Genomic DNA, 26,862 nt, shown 5'->3' with positions numbered 1-26,862 from the left:
TTGAGTTGCCATGGAGTAATGTTCAATGGACAGACATTACGATGTCAATCTTCCCATCTGACTTATCATTAAAAAGCATACATTTCACAAAATGTTCAACTACTCCTCAATCAGACACACGAGACTGGTACTTTTCATTCCTTAATAGTAAATTACTTCTCTACTTTATGAGGGACAGAGAGAGATAGGGGCCACATCAAGAAAAGCTCAGAATCTCTGGCATCTATCCTCCTCCTCTTGTGCCATAAAATCAAATCCATTACAGGTCCGGATCAGGAGTGGATTTCCTCTATTCTGCTCGCAACAGAGTCCAGTCTCTGGGAGAATCCGAAGCACAGGACCAGGAGAGAATGTTTAACTCCTTTGGTTTCACATTAAAATCCAAACGGTATCTCAGGAAGAGTTTAATCAAAAAGTAGTAAATCCACTACATGCATCCATTGCTCCGTAGTCTTTAAAATGAAAGCTTGAGGGGCGGTACTTGGTTTCCGTGGCATAAAAATCCATCCATTTGAATCACAGGTTTGCCCCAGTGCTCCATTGTGTTGAACAGGGAAACAAGATCTTAAAACAAAATGTGTGGTTTATTGGACGCCGCACGAGTAATATTAGCCACATTGTGCTGTAGAGGGTGTTCAAAAGCCTTGTACTCAAAGGGCGTTTATTTTCATTTATCAGACAAGTACTTGGCTGATTCAGGCCACCTAAAGCAGCACTGAATTGAGTGTTCCCTCAAGTTCAAAATGTCATTTGGGCAAACGTGACATCATAGCCAACGTGGATGAAAATATACACACACAAACAGGTAACAGGCAGTCAATGTAGTTTTCATTCAAATGCAAATAAGTATCCAAGCTGAATGTAGATTTGTCAATAAACAGACCCCGAATACTCAAAGTTCAGTTCTCACAAAGTTGCATTTAAGCATAGGTTGGAGACAAAGAAAAGAATAAGAAAGAAAAAAAAAACATTTTTACATCGATCACAACATAATGTGAGCATTGTTGAGAGGACAAGTCCCAACAGATGTATTTTCTTTATCTGGCTCCTGCTTTCCGAGAGCAAAACAACTTAAAGCACCCTAATCTGGACCAACAGCAACACTCACTCATGTGTAAACGCTAGCAGTGGGATTGGAGACTAACGGAGCAGTCTTGGCCATCTAATAACATTCAGTGATACATAAAGAGAGAAAAGGAAGTGAAGAGGAGGAGCAGTTTGTGTCTTAGGATCTTTTTTTTTCTCTCTCAGTGAAAGTCTACTGAGGCCCTGAGGTTTGAGAGGCAGAGATAAGTGCTGGAGGCGACAGGAGAGAAGGTCTTGACCTTGTCACCTCAAACAAAATGATGCTGCTTCAGGGGATCATGATGGGGAAGCTGAAGTTTAAGGACTCTACTGAAGTTGCAGGGTTAAAGATGATCGAAAAGTCGAAACAGACAGCCGCAAGGACCAAAGATGTCCTGACACTGGACACACTGAATGACAGTGGGAGGACACGATGACTCGCTCATCGACCGGTTAATGAGCCAAAGCATGTGTGCAAAGTGTCCATTAGCCAGGCTGTCTGAGCCATTTAAGATTATACAAGAGACAAGTTAAGGAGGACACAGTGTCAACCAAACAGACTGCAAAAAAAGGGGAAAAAAGACAGCAACAAGGAAAGACACAGTGGGTAGACCCAATCTTTCTTTCAACAGAAAACAATCTGACATGGACTGGCCTGACAAAGAACTGGCCAGCGACAGTGGGGTTCAACAGACCACCACAATTACAACTGGTTTTCATCATTTATCAACACTGGAACAATTCGTTTACTCAGAGGATGGTTTGTAGGTAAAGAATGCATGACATAGAACCAACTGCTCTATCTTTATGAAGTTCGTGCCAGATGATGAAATACTGATATTATGGGAAATTTTCTCTATTTATCGATTGTTACTGTTGATAATAGCTGTGCCTGGAATTTGTAAAGCAATGTGTAGTTGCACTGTAGCCTTGAGGCTCACGAGGCGCGGGGCGGGAAGATGGTTTCATTCAAACCAGGCCCAGACGGACCCAAGACATGGCACCACCACTGTGGTGAACTGAACCGCGCCAGTATCAAAGATGCCAAGCTAACTCCATCTGACAAAACTACAGGTGCAAGAGAGAAACTGCAACAGTGATCAAATTACTCCTTTAATTGCACCAAGTCTAATTATTAACAGATGTAATACATTACTGTGCGATACATGAGGAATTTGTTGATAAACTAGAGTTGAATAAAGTGATGAAAATATTAAAAGAGTGGAGTCAGTAACATGCACGTTGACCGCATGCTCACCACACGGCGAAACGGCTGAAGCATTCCGCAGTTTGTGTTTATGGAAGAGAATCGATCCTCAAGCCTCATTGGACATTTTCAAAAATGTGAAATATGACTTTAAAAATACTCTTGGGATTCTCTGGAGCTGTGGAATAATTTCACATCTCAAACTCTGCATAACATTAGACAGAGTGCAAGTTGCAATTAAGGCAAACGGTGGACACACCAAATTCTGACTTTCAGTGCAAACAGTACCAACAAGCTTTAGCTGTTATTCAACAACACGCGAGAACTATCATTTGACCAAACACTCGTATTAGTTTAATAAATGATGAAAAAGTTTTTTGGCAGTAGACTTTTGAACCCACTGTATGTGCAAACATACGCACACACGTACACACACACACACACACACACACAGACACGCAGACACAATGAAAAATGAAGGGGTGGGGGTGCTGGTAGGGAGGAGTTATCATCCAGATCATCACGAGTCTTCATTGCCAGAGTCGTCCTGGTTGTCATAACGTCTGGTGGACGTCCCACCGTCCTCCACGCTGCTCATGCCCCCGGCCTCACCTACGGACTCCATCTCACTCTCGTCCTCCTCCTCGTCTTCCTCCTCCATGTCATCATCATAGAGGTCGTCATAGAGAAGGTCTGAACTGCTGTCCTGGGAAGGGACTCTGGTCTGGACACAGTACTCCGCCAATGTCGTTGGCACCTTGACGCCATCGCGCTCAGCCTCCGCTGCTGTTGACATCACCTGCTTCCTGTTGGTGGATTAGTTCGAAGTTTATAACGTACCTGTACTGAATTTATGAATGACAATTGTTTAAAGTAACTCCAGTGTGCCTCCGTCTCATATTGCTGTACCTGATAATCTCTGCATACTCCTTGTCCTTGCCTTTGCTGTCCCTCCATTTGCGAAACATAACAGAGGCATCCACGTTGGCTGGGGAGAAGGTGTTGGGCTCGTTGAGCAGGGAGATGACACTAAGAAGGATGGTCCTGATGACAAAAAAAAAAAAGAAACTTCATAAGCCTCATGCCAGTAAAGTCAGAGCAGTTCAATAACACGCTACATCCCGTCTGCTCACGTTCTTTACCTCAACTCCCGGCATCTTGTTGACTAACGGCCTTAAACTTAAAGCTTAAACGGCCCTCTTTAGTTGCAACCAAGGAAAGAAGTTAAATCAAGCAGTACCAGCCTTTCGATTCGCATCTTCAAAAGTTACAATAACCTTAATTCTCACAGAGGCCGTTTTGGCATCAGATGATGATGTTGTTGTTATACCTCCAAACTCTTTGCAGATAAACAGGGTTTGTCACTAATGAATTACATTATCCACAGTGTAACTGAACTTCATACACTTCTGTTGGAAATCCAGGTGTGTGTGGATAGCTTCTTCACAGCAGCAAACTGAACTCTAACCAGCAAAGGGGCGCTGACTCGTCACACTAAAGGTTTCTGAATGTACTCCCAAAGACAAACATCATCAAAGTTCCCCTTTAATCATCAGCTTGCTCGCTGTTTGAATTAAGTTTATTGTATTTTTTTCGCCCAAATGAATATGAGCCAAAAAAAAAAAGACAACTAACTTTGGAGCACGTGTGTGTGTAACAGAATGGGCAAAAAGAAGCATGCAGAACTTGTGTTGAGAAAGTACCTGACGTTCTGGGTGGGGTTCCACCTCTCAGACGGTAGCTCCCCGCTCTGTGGGTCATCGACAGGCGGGTGCAAGATGGAGATGCACACATCTCCATTCTGGAAGGAGACCAGATGACAATAAATGATCTGTCATGAGAGCACGAGGGTCTCGATATTTCCATCCAAACTACTGATCGCTGACTTCGGTCTGTATATAAATGCCAAATTCTGCTTCCCGGCAGAAACTCCTTGAAAATCGCTAAACTGGAAGGCAAAGCTGTTGATTTAGAAGTCGATTTAGTCAATTTCCAACTGGAGGCCACACACTGCAGGTAGAGACTGTAAGAATAAGACTGCAATTAAAGACAGCCAAAATATGCCTCTTCCAAAGGGTGACTGGGCCCAACCTTACAGATAACAGTTCAGACCCCAGACTCACTGAAGAGATCTGATCTCTCATCTGGCTTGGGAACACCTTGGTGTCCCTCAGGAAGAGGCTGGGGCTGGGAAAACAAAGACCTGTGGATCTCTGCCCAGACTGTTTCTCCCACTACAAAGTCTAAATAAGCTGCTTAAAATGGATTGATGGATAAGAAGTCATGTTACATATTTTCATGATATACACCATATCATATATCCTCCTTCTTATCGCAGATACGTTTGGTGGAGTATTATCTATAGAGCTAGAGTTTCACCCCTGCAGATGCACGATAAACTGGAGAGGAAAATGTGGTCAGATTTTAGCGACAGCGCCATCGTCTCTTCACAAAGACAAAAAGGAAATCAAGAAGAACGAGTGCGAGTCGCAGCCGCCACAAACCAAACAAAGTGCATACATAACCTATTCACAACACAAGTATCAACACTGAGCACACGATATCCACACGGACGCACAATGTTTTACCTCATATATGTTTGGGTGCCACATCTTGGTGAGGAACCGAAATGTAGGTGGGGAGTACGGGTAATCAACTGGGAACTTGATGTGAGCCTGGAGGAACAAAGAAGATCCTTTTAGCTTTGTTGTGAACTCCTCTTGATAGAGATGAATATTCAATGTGAAAAACACAATCAATCTTCACAAGGAGCAATACGTGTCTTCAAACTAAATGAGCTGAGATTTACTAAAAAACAACTTTATATCTTAAGGGGATGCAAGTTGCCATCAACTTCATCTTCACATTAAAGCCAAAGGCTGCTTTAATATTGACCTTAGCACGTCTTACAATAAGTTCAAACTGGGGTGGGAAATGTGGGATTGTGTTTACCTTTAAATTCAAATAAGAACATTTAAAAAAAGCTCTATTTCGTCTGACATCACTAGTTGAACAATACGACGGGTTTAACCACAAAGACGCTTCCTGTTTCAGTTGAAACATACAAATACAGAGAAAAAAGTTCAAGCATACATTTAGCCGGGCAGTCAGTGTGAAGCGGCTGATGTCACGTTATCACTAATTCTCCATCACTTCTAAAAATCACTACACATTAGAGGATATAACGTAGGGCGCTTCAGGTTCTGTTCTTTCTCTTCTAGGCACAATCATCAAACTGTGACAGCTGTATGCTTGGGTGTGTGTGGCACCACCCCAGCCCCCACTGAGCAGACAGATAGGACTATCATCACTCCACAGCAAGTCCCTACACTGCTCCAGCCGTGGCTCATTGAAAGCACAAACTTTATGATTCACTGTTGATGTCATTTTCTTTTCCTAAGGATTTGCAAAAGTACGTACACATGGGAATCTCACTGAAAAAAGGAATAAAGTCTAATATCTGGTTACGCTGGCCTTTGATGCAACAACAACATTAGATCTCCAGCCTGGCATAACTCGGTGTTCAGCACCCTCTTTGCAAATGCTTGGAAAAGCAGCGGCGTTGAGTTGTTGTTTCAGACCTTCCAGCTTTGTCTTTCATTTTGGTTCCACAGGCAGCGTGTCTGTGGCCATTGTTTCATCGCAGGATCAAGATCCAGCCATAGCTGTATATTTTTGTATCGTAAACCATTACACATGTCACATTTGTATACTTATCAATGATTTCTGTGGCCGCCATCATCGGTCCCACAAAGTTCGACAAGTACAAAGCCATACCAGACTCGAGCTTCTCCGTGTTTCACAGGAGAGGTGGAATTGTCCAGCACGTGCTCATAAAAAAGCAACAACAAGAAGCTTCTTCCTCCTTTATTTCGCTGAAAGTTAACTTTGATCTAATCTAGCCGTAAATCTTTGCTCCAGAACTGTGTTGCTTATCTTCTTTGGTAAAGCCTCAACTTTGCATGGCTGAACATGTGGGCAAATGATTCTGTGAAATGAGCGTTTTAGCCTGCGAAGACCATCACATGGAAGCTGCTGAGAGCTCCTTTTATTTCGCATGACATTTGTCACTCTGCACCACAACATACTTTTGGTGAGCTCTACAGCTCTATACAGACGTGTGTGGTCCATGTGCCAAACATATGACCACACATCTCATATTGTGATGCGATGTTTAGAAGCACCCTTCAAGGACTTTCTCTAGTATTTCATGCCACGATGACCTGATGCGTTCACACACAAGGCTGGGGCATCTACATAATATCACCATAGCAAGTATCTCATCAAACAGACATGAAGATTGTGTAAAACCTGAACCTTAACTTTCCAGTGAATGTGTCTGAAGAAATACCTACAGAGCTCGTTTCTAGTTGGCATCACGACATGACCCCAACCTCAAAGCAGGCTCTTGCTCTCTGTCAATTTCTTTTATGGAATAAGCTACATGAAAGCAAGTCAGATGAGTCTAATCATGCCCTTCTCTCCTACGTTTTCTCTGTGGTGAGGTGCCATTTATAGCGGCCGCATAGCTAAAAATAGCCATCTGAAGCCCAACCACCATACAGAGAGAAGGGTGAAGGATGAGAATGGAGGGACACGAGAAAGGCTGAATATGACTAAGACAAAGAAATGGCCAATAAAGCCTTTCGAAGACTAGATGAGACCTGTAGAGTTGAGACAGTATCAAAGCTGGACTAAACGATTCTCAGTCTGTTGTGTTCTCATTTCACGAATGCGACTCATTAAATCATCCCGATACCCTGCTTTGACTTTTCTGAACACACGCCGAAAGAGTGCATCCCACCTTAAAGTAGCCTCCCTCATACAAGGTGTTCGGGGGTCCGAAGATGGCCACTTCCCAGTTGTAGAGGTCAGACTCCTCCACCAGGGTGATGCGGAAGCCTTCCACGGGCTGCTCCTGCAGAGACTTCAGCTCCATCATCAGGGCCTTCTGGGAACTGGGGGTTGCTTGGTGAGCCATGTTAACTCCACTTGTGACACCAGTGGCCACAGATCTGTAAATGTGTAGAAAGAACAAAAATAACACGAGTTTCACGATACTGTCAGCGCGGTAGTTAATACTCCATGGAGTCCTTCATTTAACTGTTACTATGTCTCAAAAAGTTAAACACCTCCAACCTTTTAGCTTTGGTTTTATGGATAGTTTTCATAGAAAACGTTAAGCACAAAAAAGAAGGCTTTTTTATTATCTTTTAAACCAAACCAGGTAACAAGCTTGTTGGTAAACTAAACTCAGCATACAGAACAAACACGCTAGGTGGTCTGTCAAGCTAGGTTTAGTTCGGAGGCCCTTCATGGGGATAAAGCAAAGTTAATAAAAAGTGTTTACCTCTGTCTCCTTGCACTGTAATATGTGTTCGGTTCGTTACAGCGGACACCTGGAAGGTAAACTCATAGGCTGTCCATGCTAACCTTGCTATTTCTTGATAAAAAGACTGTAACAGGAGCAGTGGATTCTCTGCTAAAGCCTATGGCTGGTCCTCGTGTTGTGTTTCCGAAATTCTTTGTGCCAGTGTTGACAGTTGACATGGAGCGAATATCAGTGTGAGTCACGGTCTCCTGTGGATTATTCTTGGGCTCAAAAGAGGCATTTCGCTCCCCCTGCCATCTCTCCAAGCTGCTGGTTCGGTTCGGACAGACGCTCAGCTGATCCCTGCTTGTTTATGTTTGTTTATCTGCTCTCTAGCAGTCTCAACTTCTCCACACGTCAGCTAAACCCCTACCGAGCAACTTCGTTCAAATAGAGCAGCTTTCCTGCTCTCTACCGTCCCCTCTGGCACGACAGCAGTGGAAAAGACTAAAGAATTCGAGCCTATGATCGCAAAAAAGAACAGCAAGTGAGAGGTTTACTCTCGCGAATAACAGTGGATTTAATCGATTTTTATTTTCCTTCCATCGATGCTTCCGGCTATCATTGCGCGTGTCTGCAGAACGTAACCTGCGTACTGGTCTGACGTTACGTGCGCGCACTCCTTGATGAAATCAAGTACATATTTCACGTTCCGTAACTCAAACTTGTAAACAACGGAACATACAATTTTTTTAACGTTCTTTTTTTATTAATTTGATAATTACGTTCGTCTGTTTGGATTATATATTATTACGATTTCAAAGACACCATATTGTGTGGCAACGCAATTAGAAAAGACTCATGTCCAAACCTTCACACCTTCCACAAGGACCTGATCAGCCACGCAAAAATGGACTCAGTACAGGGACATTTTGTTGCTTCACTTTAACAGTCATGCCGAGATATTGTACCGAAGGAAGGTGCACCAAAAAGGAGCTCAAGATCCCATGTGAGCAAGTTATTAAAAATAATAAAAGGATTGTTTCCACATGTGTTGTTCCAGATGTTTCCATTCAGTTACGACACTGGGTATAACAATAATCAGACCATTCAACTTGGTATATTTTCAATCAAATGGCCTTATGGAAAAAACAATTTGTCATTGAACTGAACTGAGATTGAATTTGAATTTACCCAACTTGCCCAGCTGAAAATGAACTGAGGCGTTAACCAGAGTAGTGTAAAAAGATTTCTACAGAAAGAAAGGAATGCGGAAGTCACATGGGTCATGGAGCTGCCCATAGCTCCAAACACCAACAGTTCCAGCATTGAACGCCGTTCATTTTTGGTGTTTTGGAAGTATTTTCTCCGGTAAGTTGATGCAATTAAAACATGTTGTGGCATTGTGAGGCATTAGCTGACTACTCTGTAACAAATTAAGTTAACAGCATTATTTGATGTAGCCAGTTATATATATATACTATATATGTAGTTAATTAATCGTGTTAACCAACTGTATCAGCACACCTGATTATAGTTCCTGGTAGTGAACTATCCCAACTAGAAAACATGTTTAGCTTTTGATGTACAAGAATGATATGATGGTTAATTTAGGTCGGGTTATACATCCTTTGACAGACAATGCCTCAGAGACGGCAACATAAATGTGGATATTATTAGTACATATGTCAAGTCTTGTGCAAATCCAAAAATATAGTGATGTGTACACTTAGACTATAAATCTTTCTCTTCTTCTACCCCCAACATTGCATACTAAGAAAACTAAGATTAAAATAATAATTTAAAGTGTCCTGAATTGTGTTTGCTGATGCAGCACTGTGCAGAAGTGTTGAGCCACCCCTAATTTCTTTATATATTTTTAATTTTGTTTGTGGTTCATTATGTGTAGACACAACACTGGTTCATCTCCCTCATCCCTCGAGTTAGGAGCCTTTTTCTCTGTTTGAATGATTCATAAGTCAGAGTTAAGTGGCTTAACAAAGGGGAAAAAAAACACATTCCTCTGAAAATGATCAGGTACATGGACTTGACTGAAAATGAGTGAAAAAGCAGCCAATGTCCAAAGAAAAACTTTGAAAGACCTTCAGAAAGCCTGGAGAACTGTTGCTCAAAACCACTTGAAAAGATTACAGGAAAGTCTGGCTGCTTGGAAGGAAACAGAAAGAAATGAGGTCTGGATTCCTCTGACAGTTCAGTGAACACCTACAGAACCTTCCAGAATAATCTATGTGTTTTCATTTAAAACAGAGGTTGACCTTCTAATAAGTTTATTTAATTTTCTTCTGATTACATGAGTTAACTCCTTCAAAGCAACACATATTGCCACTTTTTCTCAGCATGACTTTGCACCTGTGATAATGAATAGTTTCTCTGTTGTTGTCAGGGTGGTCAGCAGATGTGACGGTCGCTGTCAAAGGGAGCTGCTGTCATGCTGCCAAGGATCAACCCTCATTAGGACTTCATCACATTTCTACAATGATCAAATACAGTTCATTGTTGCAGATTAATCTACCCAACAGTATAAATAGCAGTAAAATAACTTAACTTTATTAAGGCTTGTTTTCCATTTTCCATGACATTGTATCATAAAATGTTTGGTTGAAAGCTGTTTGTTTTTTGCAGAACTTATTTTGTCATCTAATATAGTTTTAACCAGAAAAAGTTTTATGTACGTTAATATTTGAATCAATTAATTAATATTTTACAATAGTTTTCTGTCTTGAAGAACAATAAACAAGGTTACAGATACATGCATTCAGTTCATATGAAAAGCAAAAGATGTAATCCAGAATAATTATGTCTCCTTCAAAAAAGAAGAATTCATCCCGGCTCAAAGCATCTGCAGCCACATATTTTCTTCCAAGTCGTTGAAAGCTTCTTTGAAATAATTTATTTAGATCAGATTTGCCATTCAGCTCATTTTACAGAACAGACAGACCGAATGACATCTTCTACAGATGGGGTGTTTGGGACAATAGGAGTAAATCCTGGGAACAGACAGTAATATTGCATGCTTTGTTGAAGGATTTAGATCTAAAGGTAAACTGGAGCAGAGCATTTATAGGAGGATAAGGTATAGCATGCCCTTGTTGGCATGCAGAGAACAACAGAAAGAGCTTTAAAATGGCTGTTATACCTCCTGTGTTTGGTTTTCTTTATGTGTATAACCTTATTATAATACACTACAGACATGCTTATATTGATCACTGTATTGCCTAAACTAACTAACTTTATTTTTCATCACTAAATATAATCTGTAAATGTATTCAGTGATGTGTTTGCAGTCTCGCTTCCCTCTAAAATTTAGAACAGTGATACATTCTACCGCTCCCAAAAATAATGCTTTGACAAAATACATAGAGTAGTAATCGATGCACATTATTGGTCAATATTTACCGATAATTGCGGAGAAAGAAGTCGTTTTTGCGCTGCATCCCGTTCAAACCGATTGACAGCGCTGAGCTGTGTGGAACTTTTTAGGGCTACATGAACCACGTGACCGTGTCTCAGTCACCATAGACATATATACCGGCATATATATCTCTTTCTGTAAGGCACTGGTGATAACGTGTTCTGACGTCACGAAGTGACATCACACAGGAACCAGTTGAGAGAGCTTGACAAATCAAGATGGCGGCCTACACCGAATCAGGAAAGAGGTTTCAGTTTAAATAAAAGTGATTCCGAACTCAATTTTCATTGGCGTGTCAGCGCAATTTGGCGTCGTTTGGTTTTTGAAAGGAGAAGACGGAGCAGATACTGGTGAGAGGGCTCTGTATTTATATGCGAGCTCGTTTTTTTGTGAGGGGCGGTGGCATCAGACATCAGTCTGTCTTATCCAGCTCGTAACGTTACAGCCAGGCCATCGGCGAAGCTAAGCGTATTAGCATGTACAGTGGTATTCCTCTAAGGCCATTTTCCTGTGTCTTGATAGGATTGTAGCACTTTTAGTTTAATCGGTCTTTATCTAATTCCTAATGCCAAACAAGCTACTGCTATACCATATGTTGGTTTCTTAAACTTTTACGGTTTGTTAGCTGTCAGCGCGTCATGCCAAGAGTAACCACAGATAGCGTAGCTTGTGGCTAAGGCTATCTTTATTAAGGTGAATATGTTGAACTTTCATACGGTTTCTAACACGTATTATGAGTCACAGTTGAGCTGTGGGAGTAGGGTAATTAATTCAGTAAAACAAAAAGTTTACTTTTTACTTTCTTACTAATGCCAGGAACTGTACTGTCATTCCTCGGTTGTCAGTTTACATTAAACCCAACCCGAAATTAACTAACCGTTCTCTACCTTGACGAATTGTCTAGGACTGTGGTAGTTATCCTCTTATATCAGGAATACTATAATTTACTTGTCTTAACTCTTCACTTACTGTAAGTACATGCTAAGCTGTTAAACAGCTATGGGGAACAACAACTGGTGTTGCATAACTTTGTGCTGAACTACTATTAGCTGCTAACTATAGTGTAACTACTAAGTTAAGGTCTTCACGCTTAAAGTTCACGCTTAGGAAGTACGACAGAAAGACACAGGACCCTGATCACAAGATACCCCCTGTACTAGTCATGTGTGATCCAAGGCGAATTAAAAGCACTGACATTTAATCTGAGGAGTACGCACCAAGGCAAATAGCTCCAAGATGTTGAGAGCTTGGTGGCTGTGTTTGTTTTTGCTAATGTGGGGAGTGCTGGCAATCTGGTCATTATGTCCGTGAGTAACTTGGATGTTCAATGCTCATTTAAAACGGAACTTGTTATTTTCCGTATATACCGGCTGTGTAAGGTAGATCTCTTTACCTAAACCTTCCACATTGATCAGAGTTCCATGTAGCAGATTTGAAAAAAAAAAAATTTTCCCTTTTCAGCTTGTGATTGTTGACTAAGTTAATATAACTGATTTTTTTTTTAAATATCCAGAGAGGTTGTCAACAGAGACAAATATGATTGTCATTTCTCTTTTTCTGACATTTGCTTTGATAAAACCGTTCCAGTGGAGCAGTAATACAACTTAATACACAGCGTGCTGTACAGTGAATATCATACCAGGACTGACAAAACATTATTCTACAGAGTGGTGGGGGACTTTGGACTCTGGAATCTTGGGTTTGTTTTCCCACTTTTGAACCCCAGTGTGCATATTAAGATAGATTAATTGATGGCATATAATTATTAGCTTTTACTGTCTACTGAACAAACCATGGCTTGCTCTCCTCTCATAGACCCATGCACACATTTCTATTTTCAGATTCTCTAAATGGCTGCGAGGAAGTCTGGATCAGATGCATACAACAATGGCAAGACCTTGTTGTTTTTTTTCATTCTTTCTTGCTCTATTGTCAGACTAAAGCGATGCTTGTAGTTGTGATTGAAGTGTATGTTCAAGGTTTCTATGGTTCTTAAAGTTTGGGCCCACACTCCTCTCATGTATGCCTCATTTAGGATTTTGTTTGTGCACAGGACCCATCAGCTACCTTGAGGACGTTCCCTTCAAGATTAATGATAAATTCCGCTGTCCGGCTAAAGTGGGGTTGCCTGTTGGCTTCTGTATGCCAGACTGTGGGTCTTTACTTGCATACACGCAGGTAAGTCAACTACAGGGAAGGTGCTCGTTTTGTGCTGATGTGTAATTACTCCTGTTTTGATTCTCAGTTACAATAATCCTTGTACAATATATTGTTTTGCAGTGACTGTTGTTGTTTTGTCTTGCACAATAAATTCAGTGCACCCCTTTTCTGTAAAGGCATGTCTGTGTGCGGTCTGTGGCATGTTTATCCCAGATTAGACCCCCCCCCCCAAAAAAAAGAAAAGAGTTTTTGATAAATACTTGGTTTTAAGTAGTCTGACAAGTTATAACAAATACAAGAGCAATAGATTTATGAAGATTTCAGTCACCTGATGATTGTGTCAGTATTGTTTTAGATAATAGTTTTTATGATTTTTGCCACAGTCAAAATGCATGCATGCAGCCTTCCATGTCATGTTTTTGATAATATTTTTTGTCTCATAAATTGATATTTGAGACCAGAGATAAGGAATTATCAAGACTTTTTATGCATAGTTACAAGAAATATATCTAAATGGTATGTTTGTATTGAGAGGTGTAGTAAAGCATACACTGTCAGTGAGGTGACAGTAAAATACCATAAATTAATCAAGTATTGCTAAAAGTTGAGCTTACCAGCTCACATCTTGCCTATGATGGCATTTTAATACCATGTGATAGATATGTGATACAATAATCATTATCTCTGTTCCTTATTTGCCTATTACCCTCATTCTTCTTCTCCCCTCGACCTAAACAGTATGACTATTCATTGGAGAGGCGTAGTGTACGCTGGGGGATAGAACTCGCAGAGGCCAGAGCTGCGGAGACCAGAGCAGAAGAGGCAGCAGCCAAGCGGGAGGCAGAGAACCAGGAGTCTTTGGCCCAGTCCCAGGACATTGATAGTGGTGGAGGGAAAATGCCCAGGTCTGCTACAGATGATCACGATCTTCCACCACCAGCGCTGAACCCCGTTCTGGCAGGGTTGAGCCATAATGCCATCCTCACTCCACTGCCTGCCCCGAGCCTTGGCCCCAGAAAAGCCCAGCCTAGCACTCCTCAGCCACACAGCCTCAATCTAGCAGACTTTGAGCGGGAAGAAGACCCCTTTGACAAGCTGGAACTTAAAACATTGGATGATAAGGAAGAGCTAAGAAGCATCCTACAGAGCCAGCCCCAACCTCAGCCCCAGCCTCAGCCACCTCCAGCTGTGTCCGCACCAGAGGCCTCTCAGCAACAGTCAGCATCTCGTGGAAACAGCCCATCTCCACCCGGTACCAACGCCAGCCTCTCGGCCAAACCAGGCTTTGCCCACAAACCCAACGGGTTGGTTGCCTTGCTGGATATGGACAGAGTTGGGCATCCTGGAAGAGTAGGGTTTGATACTGACGATCGGCCTTGTAACATCCGCTCTTTGACTTTTCCCAAACTTTCTGATTCTGGTGACCCAGAGCCAGTTAAATACAGTCCACTTCCTGCACCCATTCCTGCACCGCGGCAGAGCCTACCCAATGGCAGCCCGACGACTCCACCAAAAACACAAGTTATTGTTGCCCCCGAACCACCCAGCCATAATAAGAGTGACACACCAAAGCCGGTGAGTGTTGGAGAACATACCGTACTGCATATGTGCGTAAAACTTATGTGAGATTTTGCACTGAAGACTAAAATGTGATGGTAAATGTAATAGAGCCTTATGTAAATAAAGCCTTATGGATATTCACTTATGATTTCTCACTAGGCCAACGCAGGGTCAGGATCTTCTGGTCTCCCGTGTGGCGGAGCTCTTCTCAGCATGACACCCAATGAGCAACAGTGTGTGGAAACACTTGTGGGCATGGGCTACTCTTATGAAGGTGTCCTGCGGGCCATGCAAAGACAAGGACAGAATGTGGAGCAGGTGTGACTCCCACTCACACCAGTGTGCAGAAATTAATTTAATTTATTTCTAAGATATTTACAATCCGTTTGTAATTATAGTCCTAGATTAATAAAAGTATTGGAAATGATCAGGTTGTGTATAAAATATTAAGATACTTAAAACCACAGTGTTCTGATAGATCCCGGCCACACTGATGTGGTAACTATCACTAGATGTGATAGAACAGGGTTTGTGATGTCCTATACTGCATACACCAGATGTCATTTGACTTGCAAATGATCCAGTTGATTTGTAGACGATAAACTTGTATCGGCGGCGTACTGTGATGTGCTCATAAAAAAGTGTTCTTACTAAACAAACGGTTAACCTTTACTTATCATCTGTCCAAGGTTCTGGACTATTTGTTTGTTCACGGCCGCCTGTGTGAGCGGGGCTTCGATGCAGGCGCAGTAGAAGAATGTTTAGAGATGTACCAGTGTTCAGAAGAAAAGGTTTGTACATTTTACTATTAGATCGCTACATCTTTATTGTAGATGTAAATGCACAGTGTTTATAGTTTTCATATGAAATTCCTTCCCAGGCCTTGCAGTTTCTTGAGCTCATGTCAAGATTTGGTGAAATGGGATTTGAGCGACACGCCATCAAAGAAGTGCTGCTCGTCCACAACAATGATCAGGACAAGGCTCTCGAAGATCTGATGGCCCGTGCCACGGCTAGCTGAGCCAAGTCAGTCAGCGAACCAAAGCTCTACCCGGGGCCTGTTTCCCGCTACCACCCAACAGCCCTTTTCCCTTTGCCTACCTTATCTCACCATGCCCTGCCCTTGCCTCGACTGTGGAAGTGACAGCTGGGAAACTTTTTCTCTCTGTGCTAATACATATTTTGTCTCAGCACTTCTGAAAGTTTGTGTGCCTAGACTGGAGGGAGTTGAACTGTAACATTAGTTTGTGGTTATTCCAGGACTTGGTACTGCTAGTTTATCCAAGAAAAGGAAGAATACCTGAGCCAAGAGAAACTGGAAGATTTGGGCCATGGCATTTTGATGCCATGCTGATTTCCTTCTTCTAGAAAGTGTTTATCTGAAAGCAGGTGAAACTGCAGAACTGAAAGAGGAGGAGCCAGTGACAGGCTCTGTGAACATCATCGAAAGAACAGTGTGAACTTGGAAACTCCCAAACAACTAAGCTGCCATCTTCCACTGCTCACTGCAGACCTCGTAAATGCAGGTGGGAATGGGGGGGGCCGGAGGAGCCTCTCTAAAACTGAACCTACTTGCATTGAAAGAAAACATAAAAGGCACAGCCTCCAGACAGAGCTGACTGTCAAGAAGTGCCCACTGAGCTGTTGTGCCCTGCACCTGTCTCTGTTCTACTTTATGCTTTCATTTATTCATGTCTTCTTTTTCTGTTCATTTTCGGCACTTTTACATGTCAGTTTAAACATTGCATTTCTTTGCTTTCTGTTTTAGGAATTGCGTAATAGATCTTTAATCATTACAATTCAAAAGATGAGTACTACTGTCTCATTGTACTCTTTGACCTGCACTGGAATAGCCTGCTTCCGTGGGGAGAGATGGGGAAAAGTCTCTGTGGGGGAAATTTAGAAATATCCCATGACTCCTTGTCATTAATGTTTCACATACTGCACAGGAACACATCTTTCATAATTCATATCTATTTAAAAATAGTACACTGACACTTTGATTTCAGAATAAAGAGTTTGATACGATAATGTAAGATATGTTGACTTACAAATGTGATGCTATAAACTGTTGTGGATGTTTGTTTGCAGAATTGATAAGTGAGTGGGTTTAAAACAAAAAAGAAACAAACTAAGTGAGGGTTGTTTTTTGCAGCCGCATTTCGGTGCAATAGAGACATTTCATGTTTTGCATGACTGTTGACTGGCACTTTTAGCCTCAAATAATTGTTGGGAGAAACAGAATGGTATTTAAGCCTTGCTGGATTTTGGTTGAAAGTAGAGAAGGTTTGATTTCAGTGATTTCTGTCATTCACTCATTCTCTGTTATTGGAGTTCATACCATGAAATATAATCAAACCTTACTTTGGATTGTTGAGTGTCAATTTTTTTCTCTCCCCCCCCCAAATGTATATTAGTTCTACTTTGGTTGGCATCTGCGCAGTCCTAAATGAAAAAAATTAAAAGAAACAAAACATGTTTAACATATTCCCAGGTTTTGAATGGATGCAGTTATGTACAAGCAGGCGTGTTTCTGTATTTGATATGTGAGAACGGACCTCCTGCCTGCTCATTTGCAACTGGGGCAAAGTTGGCTAAGACTTGAGCCGTGTGATTTATTTTTTTTGTTGTTGTTTTTTTGTCGGGGACTGTGAGAGGCATGGTAACAGATTAAGGGCTTAAAGTTGGCAAAATGTGACTGAAAACTGGCACTTTGTTTGGGACAGGTTCTGTACTTTGTCCAGTGTTCAAATGCAAGGGGGGGGGGGGACCCTTCTAACAACCAACCTGTTTGAGAACAAACCAGTGAAACTGTGTTGAGTTGCCAATCTGTTTGATTTGTTCGATAGAAAATAAAAGTGACCAATTATTTGCAGTGTATAAACTACACATGTGAGATGTGACGTCGGTAAATTCACCCCCCGAACATGTCATAAGTCTGTTTGTGACCTAAATTTTGCTGTATTACGATGTTTGTAGAATTCGCATTCCTGCTGCAGATGATTAAATATTTCATTATCAACATGTTATGTCAGACTCAGTAAAGTTACACCAGCCAGCACTGGAAGTCTGACATGTCACTGACATGATTGCCAAGTTGTTGCTGTTTTTGTTAACCTTACTTTTTTAAATAATGTGGAGGGAAGGTAAACTTACCTGAAAGGAGCCCACGAAAGGGGAGTTATTGTCTCCACACATGAGTCAAGTGTGGTTTTGTAAGTTATGGTTAAAGTAAGTCCATATCCACTTGCCTTTTACAGTGTACATTTCTGGACCTCCTCTTGTTGATCCTTCCACTCAGTTATGTTCTGATCTTTGAGTTCTACTTGGTTCACATTATCAAGGGGGTAGCGTACTTAAGGTTTTATCTATCAAAATATCTTTTTAATCACTACATAACTAATGTAGTTTCAATGATACAGTAAACGGTCGGTGAGCTCTGCGTTCTTTCCGTTAAACTTCCTTGTGAGTTATTTGGAAAATTCACATGATTAAATATCTTTCCACTGGTGAGACTGTGGTTGTTGACTGTAGTCTTGCTTTTTGAGTGCATCTTAATATTGTATCTCAAGGAAAACTACACATCAAATGCAGTACGTTAAGTTGGCGAGATGATACACCTCTCTTTCCCCTCACTGGTCTCGTCTAATGAAGGTGTTATTTTTCTCTGTGTTCTGTGTACAAGTCAGCAACTGATGATTGTCCGTCTGGGTATTGTCAGTGGCAACTGGAAACATCCAACTGTGAGGCCTAGTCAGCAGGAAAAAAGACCAATACGCAACAGAGCAAAGACCATATACAGCCTGCCAGTAAGGGTAAATAAACTGCGGGAGGTGCAGTCATGTCTACCAACTGTTTACATATCAGAGGAAAAGTTTTACACAGTGCTCAACATCTGTATGACTTCAGATTTCCTCAACAGCAATACCTTGGTGTTCATAAAATGGAGCTATTTTCAGGTTAATCCAGTAAAACCATTGTTATAAGAATTTATGAGGTCATGATGTGTGATTTCTCATTTTTTTCATTTTCTCATCTAGTTTTTTTTGCTGACATTACAAAAATATCCTGTTGGCCACATAATGTTCTCATTCTCCACAATAATTGTAAAGATACTTATGTGATAAATGATAAAACGCGCCAACACATTTGTTTAGTGTCACAACATATATGCTAATCGCAGATATCTTTGCTAATTTTCCCTAGTCTTTAAATGTACTTATTATTTACTTAAATTGAAAATGTTTACTACTAAATTTTAGTGCGCGTAGAAGCAGTGAATTTTACACACTGTGTCACTGACACCAAATAAAACGGTTATCAGATCAATGGGCTCGCGTGTTTAGCGTGAACGAGCACGTATGACGCACCCGTTCACGTACGACCTTGTTTTTGTTGATGTTTAATTTGAGTGCGGCTGCGCACTGCCCAATGCTTTTGCCGTTGCTGCTGACGCGACTTGGCAGGGAAAAACGAACCCCTTAATATTACCAAGCGAGTGTGTCGAAACTGAATTGTTTTCACAGCTTAAGAACCGTATTATTTAGGAGGTGGGGGAGCCAGCTAACTTTATCTTAGCCTGCGACTGACCAACATCACCCGTATGTGATCGCCCTTCCTCATCGGCGGACACTGCCAGAGAGGGCCAAGGAACAAAATAGCATATCGCCATTATATGATCCAGTGTCCAGCGTCACTTTTACCCTCCATGTGGGTGAGGGAATTGTGTGTGTCAGATTATGGCGAGAAAAACAGTTAGCAGGAAAAGGAAGACAGGAGAGCCCAAGGACCAACAACAGGTAGGCGGAAACCGGTTGTATTAGCATGCTAACTAGCACGATGCTAGTCAGTTAGCTGATATACGCTATGTAAGCGTGAGGACATACATCGCCTTAAACTGATATACCACCGCTTTAAAATGTAAAAACCTCAACAAAACGAGCACAATTGTGGTTTTGTTTGAACAATAATACAACGTGTATCTGTTTGAAAGTCACGACGTTAGCCAACGGTAGTCCGTTATCATACGACAGCTAACGTTAGCTAAAGGGTTGACTGCTTCACCTTATTAGGGCTATTTCCTCCCTGTAATTATGCTTAAGAAACATTGTTTCAGGTTGTCAAATAAGATTGACATTGCTTTGATTGAGTGAAGTCTCCGCATCACCATTGAGAACTGCGGTGGTCTTAACTGCAAACGGAAATTCCACTGAAATGACCAATGGGTGTCAATAGGGATCTATCTAACGTCAACGTTAGCTTGCACGTTAATGGTCCGGTGGTTATTTTACGTGCAGATTAACCATAGATTGCTTGTCCAGTGTATATTATTCAACCACACAACCAGTCGTTACAAACAATTGCATGGTCTCTCTAGCTTTGCTTTGATCCATCAGTAACCTTAATTTACAACATTGCTTGATAAGCTTTTAAAGTAACTCAATCTGCACAAGCACAACGGTTTTCAAGTTTGTACTTGATTTTATGAGGGAAGACTAAAAAAACTACAAGAAAGGCTGTAGATATAGCCATAGGCTCTACTTTCTTTCCCAGGGCTATGGATAACTAGCTCTGTTGCCAAATTCTCTTAATGGACACTTATTTGTTAGGATTTACAGATTAGATTAAATTATGTTTATGCCCACAATCTAACAAATTGCATATGTTTTTTTTGTCGTTTGTTTTTTTGTGTGTGTTCTCTTGTATTCAATTAAAAAAATTACTCAAATCAACTTGATCAATCCAAAGCGAAAATGATGAAATTATGGGAATGAGCTGGAACACCATTGCCTTTTGATGCTCTGTGGACTGAATTTGTACACTGTGATGTTAATAGAGCATTGGTTGGAGGTTTGACTTTTCTCAGAAAAGTCTCGGCTAACAAGCCGCTCAGTGTTGCAAAGGTTAATTGAATCTTTTGATAAATTAACACAGGTGACACCGTCAGTATGTATTTGTTGGCGTGTGAGATATTTGTGTTTCTGATCACAGATGTTGCAGCTAGAGGTTTGAGGGAGTTTTGTCACATTTGTGTGAACTAGTCCTGTATTGACAAAGCCTAATATAATGTCATAACAGTGTGTATGTTTTTGTTGTAATACTCTTAAAAAATCTACAAAAGAAACGTTAAATCCGTACCATGGTCTTCTTGGGGATGGGTGTGACAAAGAACTAAAAAGAACTCTTAAAGAAAGAGACGAAAAGAGTTATTATGATGTGGTTAGATCATGTTAATATGAGATTTTTTTCTGTTTGTTTTTAATATTGATTTCAGTGTTGTGCGTAATTGCAGATGAACATTTCCACAGTTGTTTCCTAAACATAAAGATTAAGAATTTGAAGAAGTCATCAAAGTCACCTGCTTTTTCAACAAATCCTCTTCAGACACCTGATCTTCTTCTCGTCTCTTTCCGCAGCTGAGCTGGTGTCAGGCACCACACAAGCGGAGCCGTGTTTCTTGTTCATCACGACATGCCCATCCGTGGTGGTGCAGCCGGCGCTCTGTGGTATGTGCCCTCCGGGGGCGGGAGTTCAGACCCCAGCAGCAGCATGAGTTGCGGTTCCAAAGGAGCTTGCGTGGCTTTGCAGCTGGCAGGCTCCCTGGGATTCTCAAAGAAAGGGAGTTTTCTCTGGGACGGCTCAACAAGGTGTTCGCTTCACAGTGGCTCAACCACCGACAGGTGGTGTGTGGGACTAAATGCAACACGGTGAGATCCCTTCTTGGTACTACTCTGGATAAGCTTGCCTGTCCTTTCCATAAATTTCTATAATTTTATTTTAGTCAGGCCGATATCACAAAATTGGTAAGTTCACGTGCATTTGAACAGTTTTATCATTGGTGATAGAAACTTTTTAGAATATTGCAGCTTATAATTGGTCTAAAAGCATGTTCATAACTACATGCAATGAATGCAAGAACCTCAGTTAGCTCTAAGAGTTATTTTGTATTTTAGTTGGTAATATCACATAAAAGTCTGCAGGATTTCCCCCAAAGAAATGTGTGCTGAGCTTTGGGTGTTGAAAACAGAAGTGTTTTCCCGTGGGTCGAGATATTTGTATGTACAGAATTTTAAGCGTCATGAACCTGAGGCTGTGTGTCCAGGGGCACTTTGCATTTGGAGTGGGATCAGTCTCTGAGGCAATGCAAATGGAGTTCGGGCCTTATTCATGAGTAAATGAGCATTGCTTGAAGGAGGAAGCAGTCATTTATTTATTTGAAGTAAAAAGGCTGCTGTCAGTTAAGATTTTGATTTAGTGTCTGTAAATGAAAGAAATAATGCTAATCACATCCTATTATTTCTAAGAATTTACATTGCTGATCTTGCTGCCATGCACAGTGCCCACATGGTTTTAGTCAGTGACCACTTTCGATTTAAGGCTAAAATCCTTGCGTACGTTTGTTAAATGTTTCAGTTTGGTGAATACGAAGTCAGCCCCGGCTCTTCTGCCAGATCGTTGCATCAATGCTCCTTTCAGAATCTTGGTGTGCTTGCGGCATAATTTGGGCTCACCAGATGCATTTTCTTCTTTACTTTCAGCTTTTTGTCGTTGATGTCCTGACAGGACAGATAACTCGCATTCCAATGTTGAAGGATAGAGAGTGTCAGGATGGAGGTTCTGGGTTGGTAGGTGGCGTTGGAGCTGGGCGACATTACCACCCAACAGGAGGTTCCCGCGCCCGGCTGGACCAGCAGGGGTGTGGGATCCACGCAATTGAACTCAATCCGTCAAGAACACTGCTTGCCACAGGAGGCGACAACCCAAACAGCCTGGCCATCTACCAACTCCCCACACTGGACCCTGTTTGTGTTGGAGATGTAAGTGTTTTGATCTGCCTGGCTTTATTTATATGCAATTCTGGTCGCTAATCCACCAACAGGCTCTTTTTTTGTTTGTTTGAATCTTAGTTAAATGATATCAACCATTTTCACAGCTGACCTTTTAACTTAACTGTGTCACACCATGAAAAGCAAAGGTGTATTAGTTGACACTAACATAGTGCCCCATGGAAGTTCCTCACTGTGAGTGAAAAACAAACATGGTTTCCAATTTGAAACACCAATAAATCACACGGGCGCTGTCATGAAAGTGTTAAACTGACTTTTTTCTTTTTTCTTACCGGAGAAAAATATTCATTTTCACTGTGTTTGTTGTAATCCAAGCAGCTGTGTTCAGTGTTGTGGCAGCTAGTCTACTTGTTAGTGCATGTTAGTGCAGTGCAGAGCTCGCAGACTTGATTTTTATTTTTCCCCCAATAAATAAACCAAATGTTTATTCCGTCCATGTGCAGGTTGAGTCTCTCAAGTTAGTTAGTAGTTAGTTCTTTGCCTAAATCAGTGAAAAAGTAGCAGTGCTTCACCACTATTTAGCATTGGTTGTTTGTAATCTAGTTTGATTTTCATATAACATCCTTTTTTTGTGGGGCCATGTGTGTGTTTTACAGGATGGTCACAATGACTGGATTTTCTCCATTGCATGGATCAGTGACAACATGGCAGTTTCTGGTGAGTTTGCATGAGCTTTGTGTGCGCTGGACAGTTTACAATACAGTCATGCACGAGTTTCTACACTCTAAGCTGGTGCCCCATACAATTTAATGGTCACTGTCTGGTTTTATAATATCTCCACCTTTCTGCATAATTAGTGGATTAATTGACTGGCCCCGTGTGCATTTTATTCACAGGGTCCAGAGATGGCTCCATGGGTCTTTGGGAGGTTTCAGAAGAGGTAATGAGCCAGGCTCAGAGGAGTCAGAGTGAGGAGACGGTACCCTCCTACGCTCACATCTCCCACCGTGCACTCAAGGACATCCCCAAGGAGTACACCAACCCATACAACTGTAAAGTCCGTGCTCTGGCCTTCAACAACAGCCATAAAGTAAGGCTCATCCGGATAGAATTTGAATGGGGAGTGGTAGTTGGACTGTCTTCAGATAAATTTATGTCCCATTTTCCCATGTTTTCTTTCTCTTTGCAGGAACTAGGTGCTGTGTCCTTGGATGGCTATTTCCATCTCTGGAAAGCGGAGCATAACTTGTGCAAGGTGCAGTACATAAGTTAATAATCATTTTGTTTCATCAGCGTTTTTACAAATTGACTTTGGTTTATTATTCGCTCTGCTGTCTAGCAAAATAGTAAATGTTTCAATCATTCTATGTTTTGTTTTTTCCAAAGTTTAGTGGATCTTCGTAGTGGGGTTTTGCTTAAAAGCTATCATAATAGAACTTGATAAAGTTATTTACTAGAATCCTTAACATTTAACGTCCTGTGTCCATCTCTCTGTAGATACTGTCCACCAAGCTGCCTCACTGCAAAGAGAATGTGTGTTTAGCGTATGGACAGGACTGGTCAGTGTATGCTGTCGGTTCTCAAGCCCATGTTTCCTTCCTTGATCCACGCCAGCCAACACACAGCATCAAGTCTGTTAATTCCAGAGAAAGAGGAAGCGGTAAGTGATGAGTAAATTCACAAAAGAAGTATTGAAACATAAGCAGAGGGCAGCTAACCGTAAGATATGAGTCGCTCTACACTCTACAACATAGAAAAGATCAGGCCCACTCAACTACTGGAATGCTCTTCTAGCAAGTCTCCCTGCTATCTGAGCTCAGTCAAACAGGCTTATGCTCCTTTTCAGCCACTCCATTCCTCAGAGGAATGTCGTCTGATGCTGCCATCCTAACGCACAAGGCAGTCTCAGTCCAGACTGTTTACTCTGCTGAAGCTTAAAGATTGCTTGTCGCTTTTGATGGAAGTGTCGTCATAAATGTCTCAATGCAAAAAAAAAAACAAAAAAGCAGTTTGGAATCACCAGTCAACCTCAGCTGTGATTTCAAATAGGAGTGTTCTTGGTCCGCCACAGTGCTAACCACCATGTAGCTGTGAAAGCAAACCATGCTGCCTCTAATGCAGCTAAACGAACCCAAATCATGGAGCGGTCTTTGATGAACAGTCACTCCTGGGGAGGCTCGTGGTGCTTCCTGTAAACTGGTGTCCAAATTCCAGTCACAGTTGTTCCAGTCTGATAAATAGCATCTTGTTACTTGTTAGTTGTAGTGATTCCCAAAAGATTTTCTATGTAAAGATGGAAAACCTCCGGATTAGAGGGGAGACGTTTACTTTTGAGGAGCTTTGCACTAACACTTGCACCTCTCTTTGTGCAGGGATTCGCTCTGTGAGTTTCTATGAGCACATTGTGACGGTCGGTACCGGCCAGGGTTCTCTTCTCTTCTACGACATCAGGGCCCAGAGGTTCCTTGAGAACCCTTTCAATCCGGCCGGTGGGTATCGGAAATGTCCCGGGGACGGTATCCTCAAGCTCACTACAGGGAAAGGCTGGCTGGTATGCAGTGTTTTATTTTTTTTTAATCTGGCACCACATTCACACTGACATAAATGGTCATAACTTCTTTACCCCCCCACCCCTCCTGAACTCATAATCTCCCCCTCCTGCCCTCTGTTGCCTTTAGAATCATGATGAGACGTGGAGGAGTTACTTCTCAGACATTCATTCCTTCCCCAACGCTGTGTACACCCATTGCTATGACGACTCCGGCACCAAACTGTTCGTAGCCGGTGGACCACTCTGCTCTGGGCTCCACGGGAACTACGCAGGTCTGTGGAGCTGATCATTGCTGTATCACTACAGAAGCATCCAGATCTTCACTTATCCAGTCCCTCCATCCCTCTCCCTGCACAAGTTCATCTGCACCTCTGTCTTTGGTGTTCATCTTGCTCAACAAAGTGTCGGTCCTTTTTGCTCATGTGTGGACGTCAGGAGCACAGTCTTCGTTACTTTCAGTATTCTTGCGGTGTATATTTGTGTCCACCTTTACACGATCTCTTCTCAACAAAACGATCCCTTTGCACCTTTCACTTCAGCATTTACTTTTTCTTTTTATATATATATTCGAATATATATAAATGTACAAACAATTAATAATTTAAAGAGCTGCAAAGTCTGCTTCTAAGAATTTTTAAAGGATTAAAATGTCCATGTTCACATCATTTCTACATTTACATCCAACCTGCAGGGATTATGCCATTGGTCTTTTGCTGGCTTGTTTTTTTTTTGTTGGCACGAATAGAGTTAATCGCGACTTCCTCTGTGACAAATGAGTGTTTTAGTGAAAAAACTTTGGGATTCCCCTCTGAAAGTTTTGTTCTCGTTCTCTCGCTTCAAATGGATGGCAATAAAAGAGAGGGACAGCAGAAGAAGGACTAAAGAGACAATGATTTCTGAAGGACTGACCCCGGAGCGTGGTTTTGACTTTTGTTTGAGAGTAGCCACCGGCTGGACTGCCAGCAGCAATCACTAAGGACTTCTCTCTTCTCCGGCCAGAAGTAAAACAAGGTTGAAATGAGACTTTGTGTTCATCTTACCTCTACAGAGATGATGTAAAGAAACATTAGGATTGATAAATGCAGTGTTGTTGCTCTGCTATGACATAAAAAAAAGGAAAAAAAGTGTTTTATTTTTCTTTTGCCTGTGATTTGACAGGTTTATCTTTTCTGATATTCTAATTTGCTTGTTTGTATTTATTCCCCCCCTTCAATTTTATTTGAATGGGTAGGATTGTTTTGCTGCTTCTTTTGAAGAAGGTGTTTTCTATCTGACTGTTCGTTCTAGTTCCCCTTTGATTGAAAGGTTTTCAGCAGGTTTTCTTTTTTTTCTTCTTTTGTCCTCATCTGAAACCACTCTGGTGTTACTAGGGAGCTTAGCCCAACATATTTTGGTAGTGAATTAAGTATCATCAAATGTGATGATTAATAGCCTTTAATCACTAGACTGAAACCCATCCACAGACACTGGGGAGAAGATCTGTAGGTGCTGGGTTTGATCTTCTCATCTAGAAGGGTTGAAAGGAGAACTTCAGGCACATCGTTTGTTGTCATTTGTAAAAACTTCTTTTTTTTTTGTTTATTCTTCCACTCTTTGTACCGAGGAGTGAGTGATTCTGCTCATTTCCTTGAGGTGGAGGTGGGGAAGGCTCAAGTTAGTGTTTTGCCTTTGAGTCTTTCTGTGAAAGACTGCCACAGGTGATCATAGTTTTCCTTTTCTACATGGAACTTTTCTCCAGTTTTAATGATGATGATTGGGGGAAAAAAAACAAAAAAATTCCGACCACGT

At 41.5% G+C, this 26,862-nt stretch overlaps 3 protein-coding genes across 3 annotated transcripts; 2 read left to right on the top strand and 1 right to left on the bottom strand.

Moving 5' to 3' along the window:
* Positions 1 to 1,017: 1,017 nt before the first annotated feature.
* Positions 1,018 to 8,313, bottom strand: ube2r2 (ubiquitin-conjugating enzyme E2R 2). The gene is made up of 6 exons (XM_072382618.1): positions 7,623 to 8,313; positions 7,077 to 7,287; positions 4,861 to 4,947; positions 3,976 to 4,073; positions 3,182 to 3,316; positions 1,018 to 3,078 (listed from the first exon to the last, which is right to left on the bottom strand). Exons 2-6 carry the CDS (start codon positions 7,251 to 7,253, stop codon positions 2,793 to 2,795), a joined length of 783 nt encoding a protein of 260 aa, XP_072238719.1. The 5' UTR covers positions 7,254 to 7,287; positions 7,623 to 8,313; the 3' UTR covers positions 1,018 to 2,792.
* Positions 8,314 to 11,154: 2,841 nt separating this feature from the next.
* On the top strand, positions 11,155 to 17,760 carry ubap1 (ubiquitin associated protein 1). Its single transcript, XM_072382617.1, has 7 exons — positions 11,155 to 11,366; positions 12,858 to 12,906; positions 13,070 to 13,194; positions 13,915 to 14,751; positions 14,896 to 15,054; positions 15,426 to 15,527; positions 15,617 to 17,760. Exons 2-7 carry the CDS (start codon positions 12,867 to 12,869, stop codon positions 15,755 to 15,757), a joined length of 1,404 nt encoding a protein of 467 aa, XP_072238718.1. The 5' UTR covers positions 11,155 to 11,366; positions 12,858 to 12,866; the 3' UTR covers positions 15,758 to 17,760.
* A 1,370-nt stretch (positions 17,761 to 19,130) lies between these two features.
* On the top strand, positions 19,131 to 26,161 carry dcaf12 (DDB1 and CUL4 associated factor 12). The gene is made up of 9 exons (XM_072382638.1): positions 19,131 to 19,535; positions 21,153 to 21,443; positions 22,275 to 22,553; positions 23,180 to 23,240; positions 23,420 to 23,613; positions 23,713 to 23,778; positions 24,021 to 24,183; positions 24,896 to 25,074; positions 25,202 to 26,161. Exons 1-9 carry the CDS (start codon positions 19,476 to 19,478, stop codon positions 25,358 to 25,360), a joined length of 1,452 nt encoding a protein of 483 aa, XP_072238739.1. The 5' UTR covers positions 19,131 to 19,475; the 3' UTR covers positions 25,361 to 26,161.
* The last annotated feature ends 701 nt before the right edge of the window (positions 26,162 to 26,862 follow it).

The sequence above is a fragment of the Leuresthes tenuis genome, unplaced genomic scaffold (assembly GCF_036924035.1).
Source record: "Leuresthes tenuis unplaced genomic scaffold, fLeuTen1.0.hap1 SCAF_3, whole genome shotgun sequence".
Lineage (NCBI taxonomy): Eukaryota > Metazoa > Chordata > Actinopteri > Atheriniformes > Atherinopsidae > Leuresthes > Leuresthes tenuis.
Note: the sequence above shows the minus strand (reverse complement) of the source record. Positions and strands in the feature narration are given on the sequence as shown.

Excerpts from the sequence above, each read along its gene's own strand:
- ube2r2 (XM_072382618.1), bottom strand. The coding sequence starts at position 7,253 with ATGGCTCACCAAGCAACCCCCAGTTCCCAGAAGGCCCTGATGATGGAG. Across the intron at positions 4,948-7,076 it reads ATGAGGGAGGCTACTTTAAG|GCTCACATCAAGTTCCCAGT; the intron begins GTGGGATGCACT and ends TTGTTCCTCCAG. Across the intron at positions 3,079-3,181 it reads GAGTATGCAGAGATTATCAG|GAAGCAGGTGATGTCAACAG; the intron begins GTACAGCAATAT and ends ATCCACCAACAG.
- ubap1 (XM_072382617.1), top strand. The coding sequence starts at position 12,867 with ATGGCTGCGAGGAAGTCTGGATCAGATGCATACAACAATG. Across the intron at positions 13,195-13,914 it reads CTTTACTTGCATACACGCAG|TATGACTATTCATTGGAGAG; the intron begins GTAAGTCAACTA and ends CGACCTAAACAG. Across the intron at positions 15,528-15,616 it reads ACCAGTGTTCAGAAGAAAAG|GCCTTGCAGTTTCTTGAGCT; the intron begins GTTTGTACATTT and ends ATTCCTTCCCAG.
- dcaf12 (XM_072382638.1), top strand. The coding sequence starts at position 19,476 with ATGGCGAGAAAAACAGTTAGCAGGAAAAGGAAGACAGGAGAGCCCAAG. Across the intron at positions 22,554-23,179 it reads ACCCTGTTTGTGTTGGAGAT|GATGGTCACAATGACTGGAT; the intron begins GTAAGTGTTTTG and ends TGTGTTTTACAG. Across the intron at positions 23,779-24,020 it reads CGGAGCATAACTTGTGCAAG|ATACTGTCCACCAAGCTGCC; the intron begins GTGCAGTACATA and ends ATCTCTCTGTAG.